This window comes from Octodon degus, unplaced genomic scaffold (genome assembly GCF_000260255.1).
Source record: "Octodon degus isolate 3935 unplaced genomic scaffold, OctDeg1.0 scaffold00096, whole genome shotgun sequence".
Classification (NCBI taxonomy): Eukaryota; Metazoa; Chordata; class Mammalia; order Rodentia; family Octodontidae; genus Octodon; species Octodon degus.
This window is the reverse complement of record NW_004524672.1, coordinates 5,858,777-5,878,280: the sequence shown is the minus strand read 5'-3', so window position 1 is coordinate 5,878,280 and position 19,504 is coordinate 5,858,777. Positions and strand designations below refer to the sequence as shown.

At 41.8% G+C, this 19,504-nt stretch overlaps 1 protein-coding gene across 1 annotated transcript in view; it reads right to left on the bottom strand.

The window, feature by feature from the left end:
• Positions 1-2,862: 2,862 nt before the first annotated feature.
• LOC101592196 (Golgi apparatus membrane protein TVP23 homolog B-like) overlaps positions 2,863-19,504 on the bottom strand; it is a 63,775-nt gene continuing 47,133 nt past the window's right edge. Inside the window, exons 2-4 of the mRNA XM_023723060.1 lie at positions 7,631-7,779; positions 3,264-3,622; positions 2,863-3,029 (exon numbers count right to left, since the gene is read on the bottom strand). Of these exons, the coding sequence (XP_023578828.1) occupies positions 2,863-3,029; positions 3,264-3,622; positions 7,631-7,779 (675 nt within the window). The remainder of the gene's footprint in view (positions 3,030-3,263; positions 3,623-7,630; positions 7,780-19,504) is intronic.

Genomic DNA, 19,504 nt, shown 5'->3' with positions numbered 1-19,504 from the left:
TGGCTGTAAAGGTAGAAAGGACAGCTGTATTAATGCAAACGTACCCCACTGGCCACTTATGGATCTAGAATAATGATAGCTGTAGGATATCCAACCCCTGCTGAGGTCATGGCATAATATTATCTTAATTAATCTGACCTGCTCTGTCATGTTCAGGGTTCATATAAGGTCAGATCTTCTCAAGTTAAGCCCTGTGGCTCTACTTGCCCGGATGTGCAAGAGGTCTGCTTTCTCTCTTCAAGGCCCCTCCCAAGGGCACAGAAGCTTCCTGCAATCCAGCTGGGCCAGTCCTGCTTGCTAATGTCTTGCCAAGACAGCCTAGAGAAGCTGATTAGTTCCACTGATGAATCTTGCATTGTCTGAGGAAGAAGCCTTCTTTGGGGAAGGCCACTGGTTTTCTCTCTACTTAGAAGCATTCCCAAGTGTTCCCAGCATTCCTTGTCAAACTAAGCAATGCACTCTGGGAAGCAGGTCTCAGGAATCTTCTAGAATTTGGCACTGAGCCTAGGGGAGGCTAACCAGTTTGCCTTTTCTTCCTGATTCCTGTTGCAAACTAGTTCAGTTCCTTAAGAGAATGCTAACGGTAAGAGACAATATTCAGTGTATATGTTTCCAAAATGATTGAGTTTCCTGGGCAAATCCTCCTACCTGGTATCCCCAAGACACACCACTCCAGCACACCACAGAGTGCTGGGTGTGTGTATATACTTTATTTGGAGGAACCAATGATTGAACTCAGGCCCTTGAGCTTGCCAGGTAAGCGCTTATTCTACAGAGCCATCTCCCCGGCCCTGTATATACTTTTGTAAGCCAAACGCAAAACAGCTAGTAACCAAATATTAAAATCAAAAGTAAAAAGCAGTACTTTCCTAAACAAAGGAAGCACAACTCACATTTATTAGCTGCTGCCATCTGGGCCAGCATTATTAAATGGAAATCTTTCCAGGTAAATTTAAATTCAGCACTAGGCAGTCAAGGAATATTCAAAGCACAAAGCCCCAAAGCCAGCTTATTTCTCAACCTCTTCTTGCATTAACCTACTTCCTCCCAGTTATGTGGATAAATACCTCTGGATGAAGAAACTCCCATTTAATGCTTCTCCGTAGCACATTAACAGAGAATGAGGTTGTCCGTACAGCTAGCAAAAGTATATTTCATGGTACAGACTGCCAAGAAATAGCTCTCAATGTTCTATTTTATGTTATTTATTTATTTTTATTTTTATTTTAATGTATTTGGTTGTTATAGGATCTCACTACACAGCTCAGATTCATAGTGAGCCTCTTGCTTTCTGCCTCCCCAGTGCTGGGATGACAGGTGTGTGCCCCCATGCCTGCACTCTGGCTGGCTCAGCCCGCCCTTGGGTGGGGCTGGCGTGGCATGTGGAGCCCGGGGTGGAACCCTGGTCCTGTGCTTGCCTAAGCAGGCACTTTAGTCCGCTGAGCTATCCTGCCGGCCCCTATTTTGTGTTACTTAACTTCCTGTACATTTTTTCAAATTTTATTCAACTTCAAAGATTCTTTTATTTTTTATTTTTTGCTTTGTAAACAGTATAGCTTTATGCAAATATAAAGTTATGTACTTTTCAGGTCTGTTCTCCAATAGACACTTAGTCAATTCAACAAAACATCTTTAAAATATTTTAACAATGTGCTAATACATTCCCAACATAATCTGCCGATTAAGATTCCAATAAACTTTACAGTATCTACATCAGAATTTATAGATACCTACAACATTTTGTAGATTGGTGTAGTTTAGTTATGTATATTGCTTTAAGAAATACCATTAATTCAAATGTATAATTTACAATATCCTCATTACAGCAGAAAAAAATAGATTCATAAAAAAATGTCCTTTAGGCATGTATTATGCCAAATATTCAAAAGATTATTCTTATTATCATAAGAATAATATTCTTTTAGTAGTAAAAGATTTATTAGTCCAAGGACCATGACAGGGGGTTCCAGGAATTTCCAAAGCAAAATTTCACTACAATCCCTCCGTACACCATAAATATAAACTACGAAGATTCTGTTTAGATATTATTTGCCTCAAAAACAAAAACACAATTTTAAAAATTAGTTAATACTACTAGCCTAGATTTTACATGTTGCATGTATTTCTAAAATAAGAAATTTCACCATAAAGTATAACTTTTTAATCTCATTTACCACCCAAAATGCTCATTTTTACATAGAATCAAAACTTACTTTTGAAAATAATCTACAGAAATACGTAAACACACAGAAATATGAAACAGACTAAGAACACATTCCTATGCTCTATGGATCAAATGTAAAGATCCATTACATATGTAAATGAATACATTAATTTGGGATATACTGCTGTTACATGGCTGTGCACATATATGTATACTATAAAACAAGTACCAAAATGTTTCTGATGATACTATACTTTCTAGCCCCAGAAAATAGAAAATAAAATCAATACAATATGAAACCATTTATTCATTTATTTTTATTGTATTTAGGACAGGGTCTACAGGGTCTCACTACGTAGATTGGACTCGTAGCGATCCTCTGTATTCAGCCTCACGAGTGCTGGGATTACAGGCATACACCACCACGCCCAGTCTCAATCCCTATCTCAGCATGTCCTGTGGGCAGGGCCGACAGGCAGGCTGGGGATCCAACCCCATCCCCTGCATTCTGCCTAAGCAGGAGCTTTAGTCTACTGAGCTATCTGGCCGGCCCTGTTTCATATTTTTTAAATAAAGTTTTTAAGTAGAAAACAAACCCTACATGTCTCTGCAAAATGGATGGATCTCTAAACAGCTCAGAGTCAAGAATCACTTCAGTTGTTCCCCAAGGTAACAGAACACGTAAGTTTTCTCTCTGCTCAGGAAGTCTGTTTATCTCCAATGTTTTGTCTTAAAAACTGCTTCCCGAGATAGGAGGTAGCCATGCTGGTTAGATTCTTCCTGCTGCCCACATTATGCCTGATGTAACCGCACAGGTTGGCACCTCCCGGCACCACACCCATGATAACCACCACCAGCCACTTTACTCTGGAGGAGAAGAGAGCACAGAAGGCAAATGTCACCCAGAGAACTGGGAAGGCAATAAATCCTAACCAAAATATCCTTGCTTCAGCCTTTGAGACACTTGTACTGTTTTTTGTTTGTTTGTTTGTTTTGGTTAGGTTTTTTTTCTACGGAACTGGGGATTGAACTCAGGCCCTTGCACTTGCCAGGGAAGCATTTATTCTACAGAGCCATCTCCCCGGCCCCCCACTTTTACTCTCTTGAGAAGTTGCCTTCCTGGACTCAAATACCCAGTGGCTCTTTCCAACCTCATCAGTATGATTCCACAAGCGCAGACCCACCATTAGTCTACCTGTGACATTCTTCTCTGCCCCAAAGTCACATGATAGCACCAAGAGGATGGTGATCCTCCGGGCAGTAACGCTGCTGCTGAGCAACTCACACAGAAGACTGTAATAGACTATAATCGTACTGACTCGAAAGAAAAAATGGAAAAATGATGCCCCTGGATGTCTAATTCGGCCTCTGTTGGGTCTATTAGCTGTCACTTCTTCTGCATCAAACAGTGAAACATCTTCAGCATCATCATTACTGTCCTGCTGCAACAGGGCACCCCTGCACCAGTCTCACTTCTCAAAGGTTCTTTTATTGGAAGAAAACTATGAATCATATATGTGATCTGACAAAATGTGGTAAAATATAATATAACTTTGTTGCTGAGGAGTTACGATTTGATTCTGCCCCTCACACTTGACAATCTTAGCAGCTTGACTGTGTTCAGATGTGGGCTTGATGTCTGAATCTTGGGAAGTGAAAAACCCAGAGACGCTCTGCCTCTACTCCAACGTTTTTTAAAAAATACATTTAGTACTGGATCTCCAGGGTGTACAGGGTTTCAATGCACAGATCAGACTTGTAGTGAGCCTCATGTTTTCAGCTTCCCAAGAGCTGGGATTACAGGCGCAGGCCACCTCACCCAGTCTCATTCGCCATCTCAGCGCACCCTGGGGGCGGGGCGGCACAGCATGTGATCTCACCCGGTCCTCTAGCGCTTGCCTAAGCAGGCACTTTAGCCCACTGAGCTATCTGGCTCGCCTCCTCCAACTATTGAATATGATGTTTTCTCTATATTTGCATCTTTTACTATATTCTTTTTTTTTTTTTTTTTTTCAGAACCGGGGATTGAACTCAGGCCCTTGTGCTTGCCCAGGAAGCACTTATTCCACTGAGCCATCTCCCCGGCCCCCTATATTTGCATCTTTATAGTAAGATTTTATATGTATTTTTAAAAACTTATTTGTTATAGAAGAAATCAGATCAGAAATAATTTCTGAACTAAAAAATGTAATAACTATAATCAAAGAAGTACTAAGTGCTTCTAAAGAATACACAGATAAAAAAAATAGAGCAGAATATAAAAATGATGGAACTCTTGAATAGGCAATTTAGGAAAGAAATAGAATGTATGAAACAGATTCAAAGTGATATACAGGAAATTAAAACCTCAATCACAAGCTGGCAAAACCGTTTGCGTGAAAGTGAAAATAGACTTTTTGACCTAAAAGACACCATTGCAGCTAGTGAAAAAGTAAGAAAAGATCTCTTTAAAACAACTAGGATACAGGAAAAAATAATTCAATAACTGCAAGACGATGCAAAGATGAACAATGTGAGACTAATAGGCATCAATGAGAAGGAAAGAGTCAATACAAATGATATAAAAAGAATATGGGCAGAAGTAATAGCAGAAAACTTCCCAAATATGGGACAAGAATCTGACATTCCTGTAACCGAAGCATATAGAACTCCAAATAACATCAACCTAAAGAAAACCACACCCAGACATATAATAATCAAGATCCCAGAAACTCAGCATAGGAACAGTATACTAAAAGCTGCTAAAGAAAAGAAACATCACATTTAAAGGAAAACCCATCAGAATAACAGTAGATTTCTCTTCACAAACCATCAAGTCAAGAAGAGCATGGAGCAAAGTGCTTCAAGTCTTGCAAGAAAACAAATTCCAATCCAGACTGATATGTCCTGCAAAACTCTCTTTCAAGTATAATGGAGAAGTGAAATACTTCCATGACAAAGAACAGCTAAAGAATTTCATGATGACAAAGCCAAGCGTACACAGACTACTAAATGATATTCTAGAGAGGGAGCAAATTGATCATAGCCCCATGAATGAAAATGGAAAGAACCCACCAAATAGGGCAAATTATTAAACACAGGAGAATAACAGGTATAAAATAGTAGTCTTTCAGTTATCCTTTTGTGTTCAGCAGCAAAATATTTCCATCAGCACACTCTACAAATGGACTTCTCTTCCACCTTATGGGTCATGATTCCACCTGAGTCTACAGGGTGTATTTCAAAGAAATAGCTGTGGCTCAGTTCCACAAGTGACACCTAGCCACCATTAACTGTCACGGTCATTATGCATGTCCACAGCACATTAGAACTTTGTGCGATATCCTATCCTCAAACTGTTAGAAGTGCTGGTCATTTATTTGCCATTCCAGTATTTATCTTATGTTTTACTTTTAGTACTTCTTTGCTGTCATGAAAACTTTTTCTTAGTGCAATTGTTTTGAAACATTTAATTCTTAATTAATTAGTATTTAATTTTATGAATATTGCTTAATCTTAATTTTTGTTCTAAGATTTGTACTATATCTTTGACTTACAATTTATTTAAAAGATATTGTATGACATCTTCTCGTATTAGAAACTTTAAAAAGTATATTTCCATTTTCTGTTGACTTTATATTACTTCTTCCCTATCTTTTATACACACATACACACACATATATGGAAAAAAAAATACGTGTATAACCCAACATAAGATTGGTACTGTTTCATAGAAATCTGCAATGACCTTTAAATAAGGGTTCATCTAATATATCTTTTATATAGTCCTGCATAACTATCATATTGAGAGCTCTTTATTGTTCATCCAGGAGCATACTGCAACTTCTCTTGCCTTTTGAATTATGCTCTTTGTTATTTCCTATATGCTACTTCTGGAGGTATTAAAATATTTCAAGATTGTATAACTAGAAAATCTTACTTTTAGTTTTCAAAGGTATGTTTGCTAAGTATAAAATTCAAAGAGAACATCTTTTCTTTCAGTCCTTTAATTAATCTAGTTTCTTATAGCCTTGGTCCTTTTTTTTCTTTCTAATGTGGAATAAGATGTTATTTAATTTTGTTCTCCCATAGCTAATATTTTTATGTATATGTTTTACTGATTTTTTTCTTTACAAGAAGTTTTGGACAATTTCATTTTTGTGCATCTTGGTATGATTTTATTTAAATGTCTTTGCAAAAGGTTCATTTTTCTTGGAAATGTGGTATTATAAGTTGAACTAAATTTAGAAATTTTAAATATTTTTAAAAATGCTTGAAACTATTGTTTGAAGCAAGGTACAATTCCCCTATGATGAATGCTATCACTATGTATATATAAAATGTACCAATAAAAAATTCAAGGAAAAAAAAAATTCCGAAATGTTGTCTTTTATATAATGTTACATAATGTAATGATGATCCATACAATTACACCTTGTGTTATTTTATTGTAAATTTATATTTCAAATATATTTTCAATCTTTGTGTTTTTTGATCTTGTACCTAATAAAATACTACTGGAGTTTTTTTAAAAAATCTTATTTGTTTTTTATTCTCTTAATATTCATCATTATACTCTTTAATTATCAGAGCTAGATATTGTTTTGTGTACCTCTTAACTTAAAATCTTTCTTCCTTCCTTTCTTTTTTTTTTTTTTTTAGTATATTTGGTTGTTGCAGGGTCTCACTACCCAGATCAGACTAGTGGTTGTCCTCCTGCTTTCAGCCTCCCCAGCACTGGGATTACAGGCATGAGCCACCACACCCAGAACCTGGCCGGCTCAGCTTGCCCTGGGGGCGGGGCTAGTGTGGCATTTGGTGCTGGGGATCAAACCGCAGTCCCTGTGCTTGCCTAAGCTTATGTAAGCAGGTGCTTTTGTCCACTGAGCTATCTCACTGGCCCTATCATAACTTAAAATCTTATTTATGGAAGCAAAAAAGTTTTATTTCTGATCATTTATGGAGCATCCTTTTGGATTCCAAGTATTATTTGAAATGTACATGTTTTTAGTTTCGCAGTCAAATCTAATGTCTCTTGATTTTGCTGTAGTATAAAGGTCTGTGAAATACCACAGGAGCAGTTTTAAATAGTTCATTTAAAGTGATTTCCAAAGCAGTACTTTTAAAGTAATGAGCCACTCTAAAATAATTCTATAGGATTTTACAGAAAATCAATCAGAGTAGAACCTATGTCGCTGGTAACCATGATCTATTTGAAACAAGGTCTTTCAAAAATGTTTCAGAAGTTCATTTCAAGATCCTAATCTCACATCTATGGCATTTTCAGACAGTGACTTCAGCTGGATTTTATTTCCAGGTCAGCAAATTGGCAACATTCATCCAGCACAGAGGAAAGAAGCTTCATTGTATTAATTAGGATTTTTTGCAAATGACAGAAACATGTCTTTACCACACTTTAGACAAAAAGTAGGATTTATTGATGCACATAGTTGAAAGCTCCAAAGCCTACAATTCCAACCATCTCACCAAGAAATTATGTCGTCTTCCGATTCTTCTAGGCATTTCAACACTCTCTGCACTTCCTTTGCAACTCCAGGTGGCAAAATGGCAGCAGCAGTCTGGACTGCACACCTGTACATCAGACAGCTGGTGTACTGATTGATATGTTGTGTCACCTGAAAATTTAAAATTTTCATTAAGTGACTCAGCAGAGAGCCAGGATTCATGCTTTGCAAACATCCTCATACTATGCAAGAGAAGGGAATGGACACTGTGTGAGTTCTACACTCCCAATCCTAGAGTAGCTTGTTTATAATATATGGAGGGGAGAGAGGCTGGCTAGAAGCCACAACAGCTACCCTTCCCTTTGTTCTTTTCTATTTTCTGTTGCCATGAACTGCTGCTTTCTGCCATGTGCCACTCTTCCTTGGAGCCAGCTGAGTATAGACTGAAACCTCCACAAACTGTGGGCTAAACTTTTCCTTCCTTCATTTTGGGTGTTGGGTATTTTGTCCCAGCAACGAGTAAAATGTAACTGAAACAAAATTTGGTACCAGGGAAGTAGAGTCATTGCTGTGGCTAATCCTGACCATGTGAATGAAGCTTTTGGGAGTAGCTTATGGGAAGAGATAGGAAAGTTTTGGAGATATTGCCTACAAGCGAATCACTGCAACAGCTTTGGCTGTTCTTTGGAGATTCTGTTTAGAGCTCAGACCAGAAGACTGATAGAAAGCCTTCCTGTAAAGACCAGCCTGGGGAGGTTTCCCCTGTGAAGGACTGCATTGGTTGTTGGACTTTGGATGATTTGTGTTTGGCTTGGCAGAAAGTTTGTCTGCATTTTGCTCAGAGACCTTGCCTGAGACTGAGTTTTAACATGGAGGACTGATTAATCTAGCAAAAGATATGTCAAAGCAGTCAAATATCGAGGCAGTTGCATGGCTGTTGTTGGGGGCTTTTAGTCAGATCTATCTTGACAGTCAAGAGCAAAGAGCCCATCTGGATAATTTAAAATGTGAGTTTAGCCAGAAAGAAAGCTCCAATAAAGCTGTGGAATGTAAAGACAGAGCTGAGAGGATCTCTATTGCTGAGAAGGAACAGGAGAGTAGAAAAGATGTCCTGAGAGCATCACAGGAAGTGGCAGGTTCTCGCCCTTTGCAGCCTCAGAATCCCAAGGGTGAGGGACTGTGCTTTGAGGAGAAAGCTGCAGAGCCCTATGCCCCAGAATGGAGGCGGAGACCACACCGGATCCAGAATGGCGCTGGCATAGAGAATTTATTCCTCAGGGTTAAGGTCAGAGTGCACAGCAATACAAGCACTCAACGCCTACAGCCAAAAAAGGGGGAAGCCTGGAAAGTCCTCCAGCTGGCAGCAGCCCTTGGCATCATCCACTTGGTGTTGGTTTTAGGCACATTCAGAATGCAAGAGTTCTGAGGTTAAGAAGGCTTCCTCCTAGATTTCAGAAGGCCTGGAAGGCCAGGCAATGTGCCATGAGAGGGCAGTATGTAAAAGTGTGAGTGAGAAGCCTATTCAGTGGAAACCTCAAAAGTTTGATAAAGCCAGGAACGTGGATTATCTAAGAAAAGCTGCAAAAAGGGAGCAAAACAGGCCTGAGAGAAAAGCCATGGGAGCTCCCAGCAGAAGCGCCATAGGGATGGAGCCACGTAAGGCTTTTGGAGCTCACAATTTGTTACAGGTTGCATCTGATATTCCACATGGAACTACAGGACTTAATGTTTGTCCTTCTGGATTTTGGCCTTGTTTTGGTCCCAACTGTTTGTTTCCTGCTGTGTATATCTTTCGGAATGGCAATGTATGTCTTGCACCTTTGAATGTTAGAAGTGGTTAACTTTTCATTTGCACAGGGGCTCACAGCTGAGAATTTGTGTTAGATCTTGGAGGAGACTTGGGATTTGGAATTTTCAGCAATGCTGAAATTGTTAGGATTTTTAAAGATGGATTAAAATGCCTTTTGCATAAAAGGAAGTGTATGATTCTGTGTGGGGGAGAGGGGGTTTCCCAGGCGCAAAATGTCATGGTTCTAATGTAATACAGCGTTCAAGTTGTAAAACACTAATAGGCGTGTCTATGTACCTGGAAACTGGTGAAAGGAAGCCTGATTGCCAAACTGACAAGAGGTGGATTATACTGGTTGATACATTGTGTCAACTTTAGAAATTTAGGAGTTTCATTAAGTGACTCAGGAGGGAGCCAGGATTCTTAGCTTGTAAACATCCTCACCCTGTGCAAGAGGAGGTCATGGACATGGTGGGAGTTCTGCATCCCCCAGTCCCAGGGTAGCTTGTTTATATTATAAGGAGGGAGGGGAGGCTGGCTAGAAGCCACAGCTGTTGCCCTTCCCTTTGCTTTTCACTGTTTTCTGCTGCCATGAACTGCTGCTCTCTGCCATGTGCCACTCTGCCTGGGAGCCAGCCAAGCATAGACTGAAACCCCCACAAAATTTTGAACTAAATAAACCTTTCCTTCCTTAATTTTGGGTGTCGGGTATTTTGCCCCAGCAACAAGTAAAAAGTAACTGAAACATCTGGGCAGCCAACTCCTTCCCAATGATGTCTCTTTGAACAAAATCGGGTAAGCTGCACACCCCTGGACAGTCTCTGTGGAGTTAAGGAAATAAAACATGGAAATAATCTTAGACCTGTCATCTCAGTCCCCTTTCTAGAAATAAGGTTGAATCCTTGGTCGGGGATGAAGTTCTTGTTGTTCACTGATGACAGGGGATTGGGTAATGGATATTACACTTGACTTCTGCCTCTGCTTATGCTTTTCTTCCTCCATTGGCTTCTAGTGGGCGACATGGGGATGAAGGGAAGAGCCCGCTGGACAGCTTTCAGATCCGCATTCTCAACGGTAGACTCTTGTGTCTGGCCATTTTCATAGAGCAGAGCAAGTCTGTACTCCTCTGTGAATGTAATTCATTCAGCTATCATAATGAATATTACTTCATTCATTCATTGGTTCATTGAGGACATATTTATGTGCTTGGTGTTGGGATTTTCTTTTCATCCCTTGTATTAGGCCTGTGCGAATCTTCTGGACCTGGGTGAAAGTGCTGACCCCAAGCAAAGTTAATTCACTCAGAGGTGTTGGGAGCACAAGGGAGGATTGGAGTAATTTTGCTTGCTAATAAGGAGTCAGTCCTGCCAAGAGCTTTTCTCTATAGACACGTTGCTAACTCCACCCACTCTTATCTAGAAATGCCTGAGGATTTCCAAGGTTGTTAATTAGCTAGTCAAAGCTAATCCTTGAGAAGAGTCACCTATTTTCAAACCAAGTACCTTCTAATAGTATTTAAAAATTCTGTCCTCAGATAGCAAAGGTGTAGTCACTGCCATTTTTGAATTCCTTCTGGGCACTATGCTATTCATTTGACTTACATTATGTGACTAATTCTTTACAACAAACCTGCAAGATAGGAATTATGATTTCCAACAAAGAATTGAAGGTGTAGAGAAGCCACAGAAATTTCTCAAGGTAGAAAGTGACAGAACGAAGACTTAACCAGGACAGACACTGGGCTTTGTCCAATGCCAAGGTCAGCATTTGTTTCATGGGCTTCTCCCTCCTCTAGGAACATGGAATCACATCAGTAAATGCTAAATATAATTGTTATGTAATGCTTAAACTCATCTACTACATTAATGTCTGTTCAATTCAACTTAATAAGTAATTCTGAAATTAACCTTTATACTTATAATAAACCCAAAACCTTGTAGAAGCAGAATTGCATTTCACTGGGGACTAGGTGATGAATTTAGGCTTTCTAACCTCAAATTGGTGTGCTTTTCTGGACTGCACAAAAAGAAGTAGACCTGTCCTGAAGGTACAGGCTCTTATAAAAAGGAACACCGCTCTCAGTTGCCAATGCAAGTTCTGCAGACGCAGTGGAATGTTATCAGTACAGCATCAGGACAGACTCAGTGCACCTTGCTCCTGTGATTTCTTTCCTTTCCCAGCTGTTGGGAGAAATCTTGTTGTACCTTGCCCCATTGCTCCACAGGGAGGAACTCCCATTAGAGAAACAAGCCTGTGTCAGAAGCGAGCTAGGAGCTTGGTGGGTGGGGAGGATCCCTCATGAAGGGTACCTTCTTGTCCATTGGCTAAAACTGTTGCAGGCAGCTGAGTTAGATAGAAATATTATAGCCAGTCAGACAGGGTGAGGTTCTCAAGGGAACAGTGTGGAACACATGACCACATTGCAGCTTTGGAAGAGACACACCCCTGCTGTGGGCCAGACCTCCAGACAAAAGATCAAATAAATACATCTATCCTCCCTAAGGATAGATATCAGGAATTGATATTCTAAATAGATCTGTAAGCTTGAGGATGCCTGGAAGAGTCACTAATCCAGCCCCTTAAAGGAAAAGTCCCTGTTCTGTATTCAGGCCCACTTGCCACTGACTTGCTTCTCCTTTTGGTCCTGGATGTAATCAATTTTACCTGAGCAGTGGTGCCTGGAATCTTATTAGTTGACCATAGTTTTGTCCCACCTCGTGCCCATGTTATGATTTGTGTCTAGGTGTCCCCCCAAAGCCTCGTGCAGTCATGGGGCAGACTTCTAGAGTGTGTGATTAACTCATGATCCACTGGGATTATGGGTGTGAGCACTATACCTACCCTGGGGCAGATAGCCCGAATGCAACAAAAGAGAGATAGATTTGCGCTCTGCAGCCATTGTTGCCACTGCTCCTCCCTTTGCTCTTGCTGTTTCCTGCCATGGCGAACTGCTGCCCTCTGCTATGTGCTGCTCTGCCTTGGAGCCAGCTGAGTATGGAATGAAACCTCCACTAACTGTGAGCTAAATAAACCTTCCTTCCTTAATTTTGTGTGTTGGGTATTTTCTCCCAGCAACGAGAGAAAAGTAACTGAGACAGCCCACCTAGCAAAGTCCCATGTTTTCTACCTTAGACCTGCCTCATCTTGTCGTTTTACTCTATAAAATCTCTGGAAAAGGCAGATTCTTGGCCAATCCACTCAGGTTCCCCTTCTGTCCCTCTCTCAGACAGAAGCTTTCTTTTCCCCAAAAAATATATTCTGCTCTTAAACTCTGTTGTTCCTAAAATTTATTCTTTGGTTTTAGAGAACACCAACTCAACCCAGGTATCTTTCAGGTTGGGTATTTCATTCCCCTGTATCAAAACTAATTCCTTTAAAATCAGTGAGGCTGCGACTGTCAGAGACTCATGCTTTCCCTCTCTGCTGGACCAACAGGCCAGTGCAAGGAGGTGACTCTGAGTGAGTGTGTCTCCTCAGGAGCCTTGTTCCTCCACTCAGACTTGAAGTGCTGGCCAGCCCTGCCTTTCAGGCCTCAGTGGCAAAACCATGTTCTCCAACCCATTGGCACTCTATCTCCAGCTGTCAGTTCCCTGGGTCTTATATCACAATTGTTTCAGAAGTCTAGAGGAGGAAAGAGGGACCTCTTTTTGAAAATCCAAAACTCAAAAGCTTCCATCTTATTTAAAATCCAACAGACATCCTGGCTCAATACTCAGTCAAAGGAAATGAGACTAAAATTTCTTCATTACTATTTTAATTCGCAGTGAGATTGCTCAGCCATGATTCACCAAGATGTGCCTTTTTTAAACACATGACTGCACTTCCCAGGGCCCTCGTAGTTGGTTGCCTCGGAGCTTCTAGTGTGGCTTCCAGGCTCTCCTGATTTCAGCCCCTGCTGAGGTGTGCTCAGACCAACCTGCCTCCAGCAGAGGCCTCCATTGTTTTAGCCCCAGAGCCCACCCTCAGGTCGTGGGAGGCGGCTCATCCAGTAGCAAGCACAGCCTGGAAACCGGGCAGTGTCCATGCCCCGAGGCCAGCCCTGCACAGAGAAGAACAGCAGAGAGGAAGGGCTGCTGGCTGTGTCCTTTGGGCAGAGGGCTCTGGGAGGCCTTTTGAAGGAACACCCAGTGGAGTCCAACCCCTGGGCTTGAAAAGTGTTGACTGTACCTCGCAGACCACCACAGAGGCGAAGGGCAGGCCAACTCCTGAACCCTTAACCTAATTCTCATTGAAAGCATGATTTGTGTTTTCTTCTGAGACAGTCAGAGATCTGAAACTAGTTTTTGCTAAAACCTGTGACTTGGCTGAGTAGGTAACTAAGTCCAACAAAACTTGACCTTCATTTTTGTATTATTCTTTTTCCTTTTTTTTTTTTTTTGTATTTTAGGGAAGGGTCTACAGGGTGTTCAGGGTCTCACTACTAGATCAGACTCGTAGTGATCCACCTGTTTACAGTCTCCCAAGAGTTGGGATTATAGGCACCTGTCACCACGCCCAGTCTCAATTGCCATCTCAGCACACCTGGGGGCAGGGCCGGCATGGCAGGCCTGGGGATTGAACCCCTGGCCACTGCGCCTGCTTGCAGATGCTTTAATCTGCTGAATTTGGCCAGCCCCATTTTGGTATTTGTTATTGCCTTAAAACTTTGGATATAGGTATGTTATTCATTTTTTTTAAAAATCAGCAGCACAAAATTTCTTGGCCCTAGATTTACCTAGCCTATAGATTGCTTATAGATTGGTCATCCCTTCAAGATTAAGGACAGATGAAGAGTCACTAAAATATTAAGACTCACTGGGGTATTTGATTACAGCTTTTATAACCTCCTGCTTCAGGCCTTTGCCCTTGGGGCAAGACCTAGAAGTCCCCAGCCTTTCCCCTGAGCAGCAGTCACCTGGGTCCTCGGGCCAGCTCAGCATCTCCTGCAACCTGCAGGCACAGGCAGTCTTGTCACGGGACCTGCCCTTCAAAACACCAGGATTCCTCCATAGTCACAAGAGCAGGATGGAGACAATGGCCATGGGACCCTTCCTACCTCAGCCAGCCCTTGAAGCTGGCCTCCACTTTTGTGCTCAGGCCAATCTGAGCCTCTTCCCCAGAGTGTTCCCCTCCAGCTACTGCCCAAGCTAGAGTGCTTCCCTTATTTTTCTCTTCCTTCCCCATGTAGGCTCTTACCTGTAAATTCATACTATCACTTAGTTTTAATTTCTATTGTCCCTAAAAGAAGGGCCCACCCCAGGTGATGACATATCATTTTATTGGCATTTTTTCCCTGTCTCCTTGGGGTTTTTTTGGTTTGGATTTTTTTTCCAGTACCAGAGATTGAGCTCAGGATCCTGTGCTTGCCATACAAGCGCTTATTCTACTGAGCTATCTCCCCAGCCCCTACATGTCTCCTTGTTGTTGCTTATCTCTGCCACTAGGAATCCCTTCCCAATGAAACTACCTGCATTCTAATCTTGGCCCTGCTTTTGGGGAGACACCCAATCAAGGACAAACGAGGGTTGTACTCTATCTAGGGTGAGCAGACTCCACCCATATGATAGATGCCACAGTCCAGCCTATCCTAGTACACACATCAAGACACATACCGCCACACACACATCCATACTCTTGCCATTCCCTGCATTCAGGTTTAACTCCCACCACCTAATGGTACAACAAAATGCAAGATCATCTCTTTAGCAAGTCTATAGCACAAGAATCTAGACTTTTCTCCCAGGCGTAGGTTTGTCCAGCTTCATTCTGAATGTGTGCTGCCCCCTATAACCAATCAATTATTTGAAGTGCAGATCAAACTCTTTTATTAGTGTCTGAAAATGTCAAGGTCATATCTGAGCTAGTTTACAAGCATAAATTCTCTGTTGACTTTCCCAACCTCCAAATATACAACCATATTTTCTGACACTCCCTGCATTCCTTCCCCATCTTAGATAATTGGCTTTTCTTTGCTCATAGATTGGTCACCCTTCCTCTTCACTGTTTTTCGTGTGTGTGTGTGTGTGTGTGTGTGTGTGTATGTTTTGTTGTTGTTGTTGCTGTTTTTGTGGAACTGGGGATTGAACTCAGGCCCTTTCGCTTGCCAGGGAAGCATTTATTCCACTGAGCCATCTCCCTGGCCCCCTCTTCACTGTTTTGCTTGAGTTGTTGGTGTTGATGACCCTTTGGGCTTCTTGGGGGATTGGGCTCCTTGAGATGCTGAGTGAAGCTGCTTCCCTTCCAGTCTTTTCTATTGTCTCACTACAGCCACTGCTTGGAAGCCTCCCTTTTTATCCTCATGGTGGGCTCTTTGTTTTAGCATCTCCATATTTGGGGCCCTGGCAGAGGTTGGGCACCTCAGAAGCCTACATAGTGATTACTGTTCAATAAATTTTCCAGAAATGTCATTATGATCAACATGCATGGGGGGAGGATTGGAAGCAGAATTGGGCAGATGGAGGAGATGAGCTGCAATCGAGTACACAAAAGGACACATCCTGCTGTCACTGGGTCACCATGCTGAAGGCACCAACCTTTGTCCTCAATTCTTTGTGCCTCTGATGAAAGAATTCAATCAAGACACATAGAGGGAAAAAAAAAAAAGAAAAGAAAAAAAAGGCGGGGGGAAGAAAAAAGACACATAGAGGGCCATTCAAACATGTAGGTGGAATGTGTTATAGAGTTGATACAGAGCGATTTACATCTTCAAGGCAAGGGGCAGGCTTACCACAAAGGCATCCATACCAGGGTGGATAACTTTTATGGACAGAAGAGTCATTCCTGAGATTCAGGGAACTATTTATTACTTTATTACTTTATTTACAGGGTGTGTATATTTACTGACACTTTTCTTAGAGGTTGCTTTGGAATGTTGATATTTCAAAGATGTCTTCTGGTTCAGTTTAGATAATTTCTGTCAGGAATCTTAATCATGTAAGAAAACTAGGAAAGAAATTTATAAGACGAAAATTTCCAGGATGGCTGAGATGATTGTACTAAGAATTTCCATCAGTTTTTGAAAATAGCAGTTAATGTGTAGACTTTTCACCTTGACTAACTCTATATGCTGATATCTGTGATCTAAGCAATAGCAATGTGGACAGCAATGTGTAATACAAAAACCACACTTTAATACCTCTCATCTTGGTCTTCTAAATGGGTACTATTTCTAATGTCTTGTCAATTATTATTATTATTATTTTTATTTTAGGACAAGGTCTACAAGGTCTACAGGGTCTCACTATGTAAATTGGACTTGAAGTGATTCTCCTGTTTTCAGTCTCTCAAGTGCTGGGGTTACGGGCACACACTACCACACCCAGTCTCAATTGCTGTCTCAGCATGTACTGGGGGTGGGGCTGGCATGGCACCCCAGGGAGTGCCTCTGCACTCTGCCTAAGAAGGCGCTTTAGTACCCTCAGCTATCTGGCCAGCCTTTAAAATAATTTTATTTTTAAAGTGAAAAAAAAAAAAAAAGACTAAAAGAACAATAGAGGAACATTTTTAGCTGGCCTTTGTGGCACATGCCTATAATCCTGGGAGGATCACAAATTTGGGTCCAGTTTGGGCAACTACCTAGTGATTCAGAAAGACTTCTGGGGAATAAAGGACCAAGGGATGTAGCTCAATGTGAAGGTCCTGGATTCAATCCTGAATGCTACTAAATAAAAACTGGAATTGAAAAGTTGGAATCTAAACCAGGTGCTGATGCCAATCAGTTGAGGGTTTTTTTTGTTTGTTTGTTTTGTTTTGTTTTTTGCTTGAGTAAAAAATATATACACCATGAACTGGTGCCATAGGTCATCTGCAGCGGTTGGTCTCTGCTGCAGATCTTCACTGCCTGCTGGTCTCTCGGGTCCTCAATGCCAATGGCCTGTAGTTATATTGTTCTTTCTTTTGAGATTACTATTCTGTCCACATTGCTCAGGATAAGAATTCCACGCGGGTTGACAGAAGGTGTGGAGCCCACATTACCCTAGAAGCAAATCGTGAGCAGCCAAAGCCCATCTTTATTTTAACATCGCCTGTCTACAGCTCGGGGGGTCAGAGCACTGGACAAAGCTCTTCCAGGCTAACCTGAGAGCTGTGGGTGGGAGCGCTGCTTATATAGCAGCTGCAGGCCTGTCATTCATCCAGGTACAGGCTCCTGATTGGTCCAAGTGAGTGCAGGGCTCCATGACATCAGCGGTGGTCATGGCCATGATCCAGGGAGGGGCCAGGGCTGAAAGCCAGGGAACCTTCTGGAAGTCTAGCTGTGGGAGTGGGGGATGTTAACAATGGGCGCAGGTGCCCCGTCATGTTTTCCCTCCCTCGTCTTCAAAGAGACAGTAGCCAGGGCACAAGTGGCAGTATCACGGGAGGGGCACCGCGTGGACTGGAGGAAAATGGCCACGTGATGACCAGCGAGGACACCGAGGCACACAGTGCCGGGTGAGGGGGGCGGAGGAGGCACATCCACTGCCCAAGCCACTCCCTCCTCTAGCCTGCACAGCGGAAACCTGAGGCAGGTGCTTCTCCCCAGTCTCAGCAGGAAGCTCCTTCAAGAACGCCCCTGTCTGTGCTGGCACTGGGCCACCAGCCTCTGTGAACTGGCCAGGAACGCGGTGTGCCTTATTTTGGACATAACCAGCCAGGTGGCCAGGAACAAATGTGCGTATCGCATGACCTTCCCGCATCATTGTTCTCTGTAGGGTCGTTCTGGGTCTGAGATCTAACAAGTGATTATAAATGTACGACACACTGAGATCTTTGTTTAACTCTCACTGACCAAGCTTGCTATTTTGGACAAAACTTTGTTTCTCAGGTTTACTGATGTCCAACGAGCTGCCTGACTCCACACTCAGCAAGAGCTGGAATGGCTTCTTAGAGGTTGGCCGGGGCAAATCGCTCAGCCTGGCTTACCTCCCTGTGTGACAGTCTTGACTTACAAACTGCTGTGGGAGAGAGGGCTGGATTTGGGAACTGATGAGTCTAGGAGTTCCTAAAGAGGGCTGGTAGGTAAAGCTAGCCGTCGCCATCTTTCCCAGTAGCTGAGGAAACAGATCCCTCAGCCCTGAAGGGAATCAGGCCAGCCCGCCAGCCACAAGTCCCTCCCTCAGCCATCCACTCACTGTTTACTTTTCAATCATTCATTCTTTAAGCCCTTGCTCAACATACTAAAAAGGAAAACGTACAAAAAGTGTGGCACAAGGTAATCCTATTTTCTCCCAAAAAGTTGAGACATTAATTTTCTTTTTCTATAAATGAATGTCTGTGTTTCCAAAACTATTTTGGAAGCCTAAAGTATTCTTTTCCAGTTACACTAAACTTTGTGAATTTATAAGGAAATGGAAACTTTACTTCAAAAATAAACCTTGAAGCTATTTGAAAATAAAGAAGACCTTCCTTTTTGAACCAATGTTAAAAGTTAAGCAGGCCCGCAGGCACTGGGAAGGAAGCTCCTTAGGACTTCTTCAGAATTTGAAAAGATTGAAATAACAGATGTCCTAGCGCATGCGACAGGATTTTAAAGTAGCAGAGGGAATACTGACCAAGTTTCCAGTTAAAAACTTACAAACTCTTTGTAAAAGTATTTTCTAAGATCCTGCAGATTGTTTTGGTGACATTACGTGAAGACTGGGTTGCAGGCCCAGTTAGACTCATAAATTGAACTGTGCCTCCCACAAATAAATCACTTCTCCCCAAAAGTTTTGTGACTTCCAATACCTGATGTCTGAGAAGGTGACTGTATTTGAAGATAGGATCATTGTAATGGATCAACTCACATTTTAGATTATAAATGTAAATCTTGTGTTTTCTGTTGTGTAAAAATATATACTCACCAGGGTTCTAAGTTGTTTAGTAACTAGTAGCTGTTTCTTGCTGTTTGCTAGATAAAATTCCTACCTCACCAATTCCTGTAACCCTCACCAATTCCTGTCAGCAAAGTTAGCTTACAAAGATGACTTAAAGGAAACTAAATGGGTTTTGACTTTTTGTGATCTCGGGCTATGCAAGGTTGCCTTCAGGTACGCAGGTGCAAGATAACCAGGAAGTAACACAAAGCCCCAGAAAATTTAGTTTGACTAGTGGTCACAAATATCCTGAAAGCGTTGTTTTCTGTCAGACAATGAATTTGTTTTACCAAAC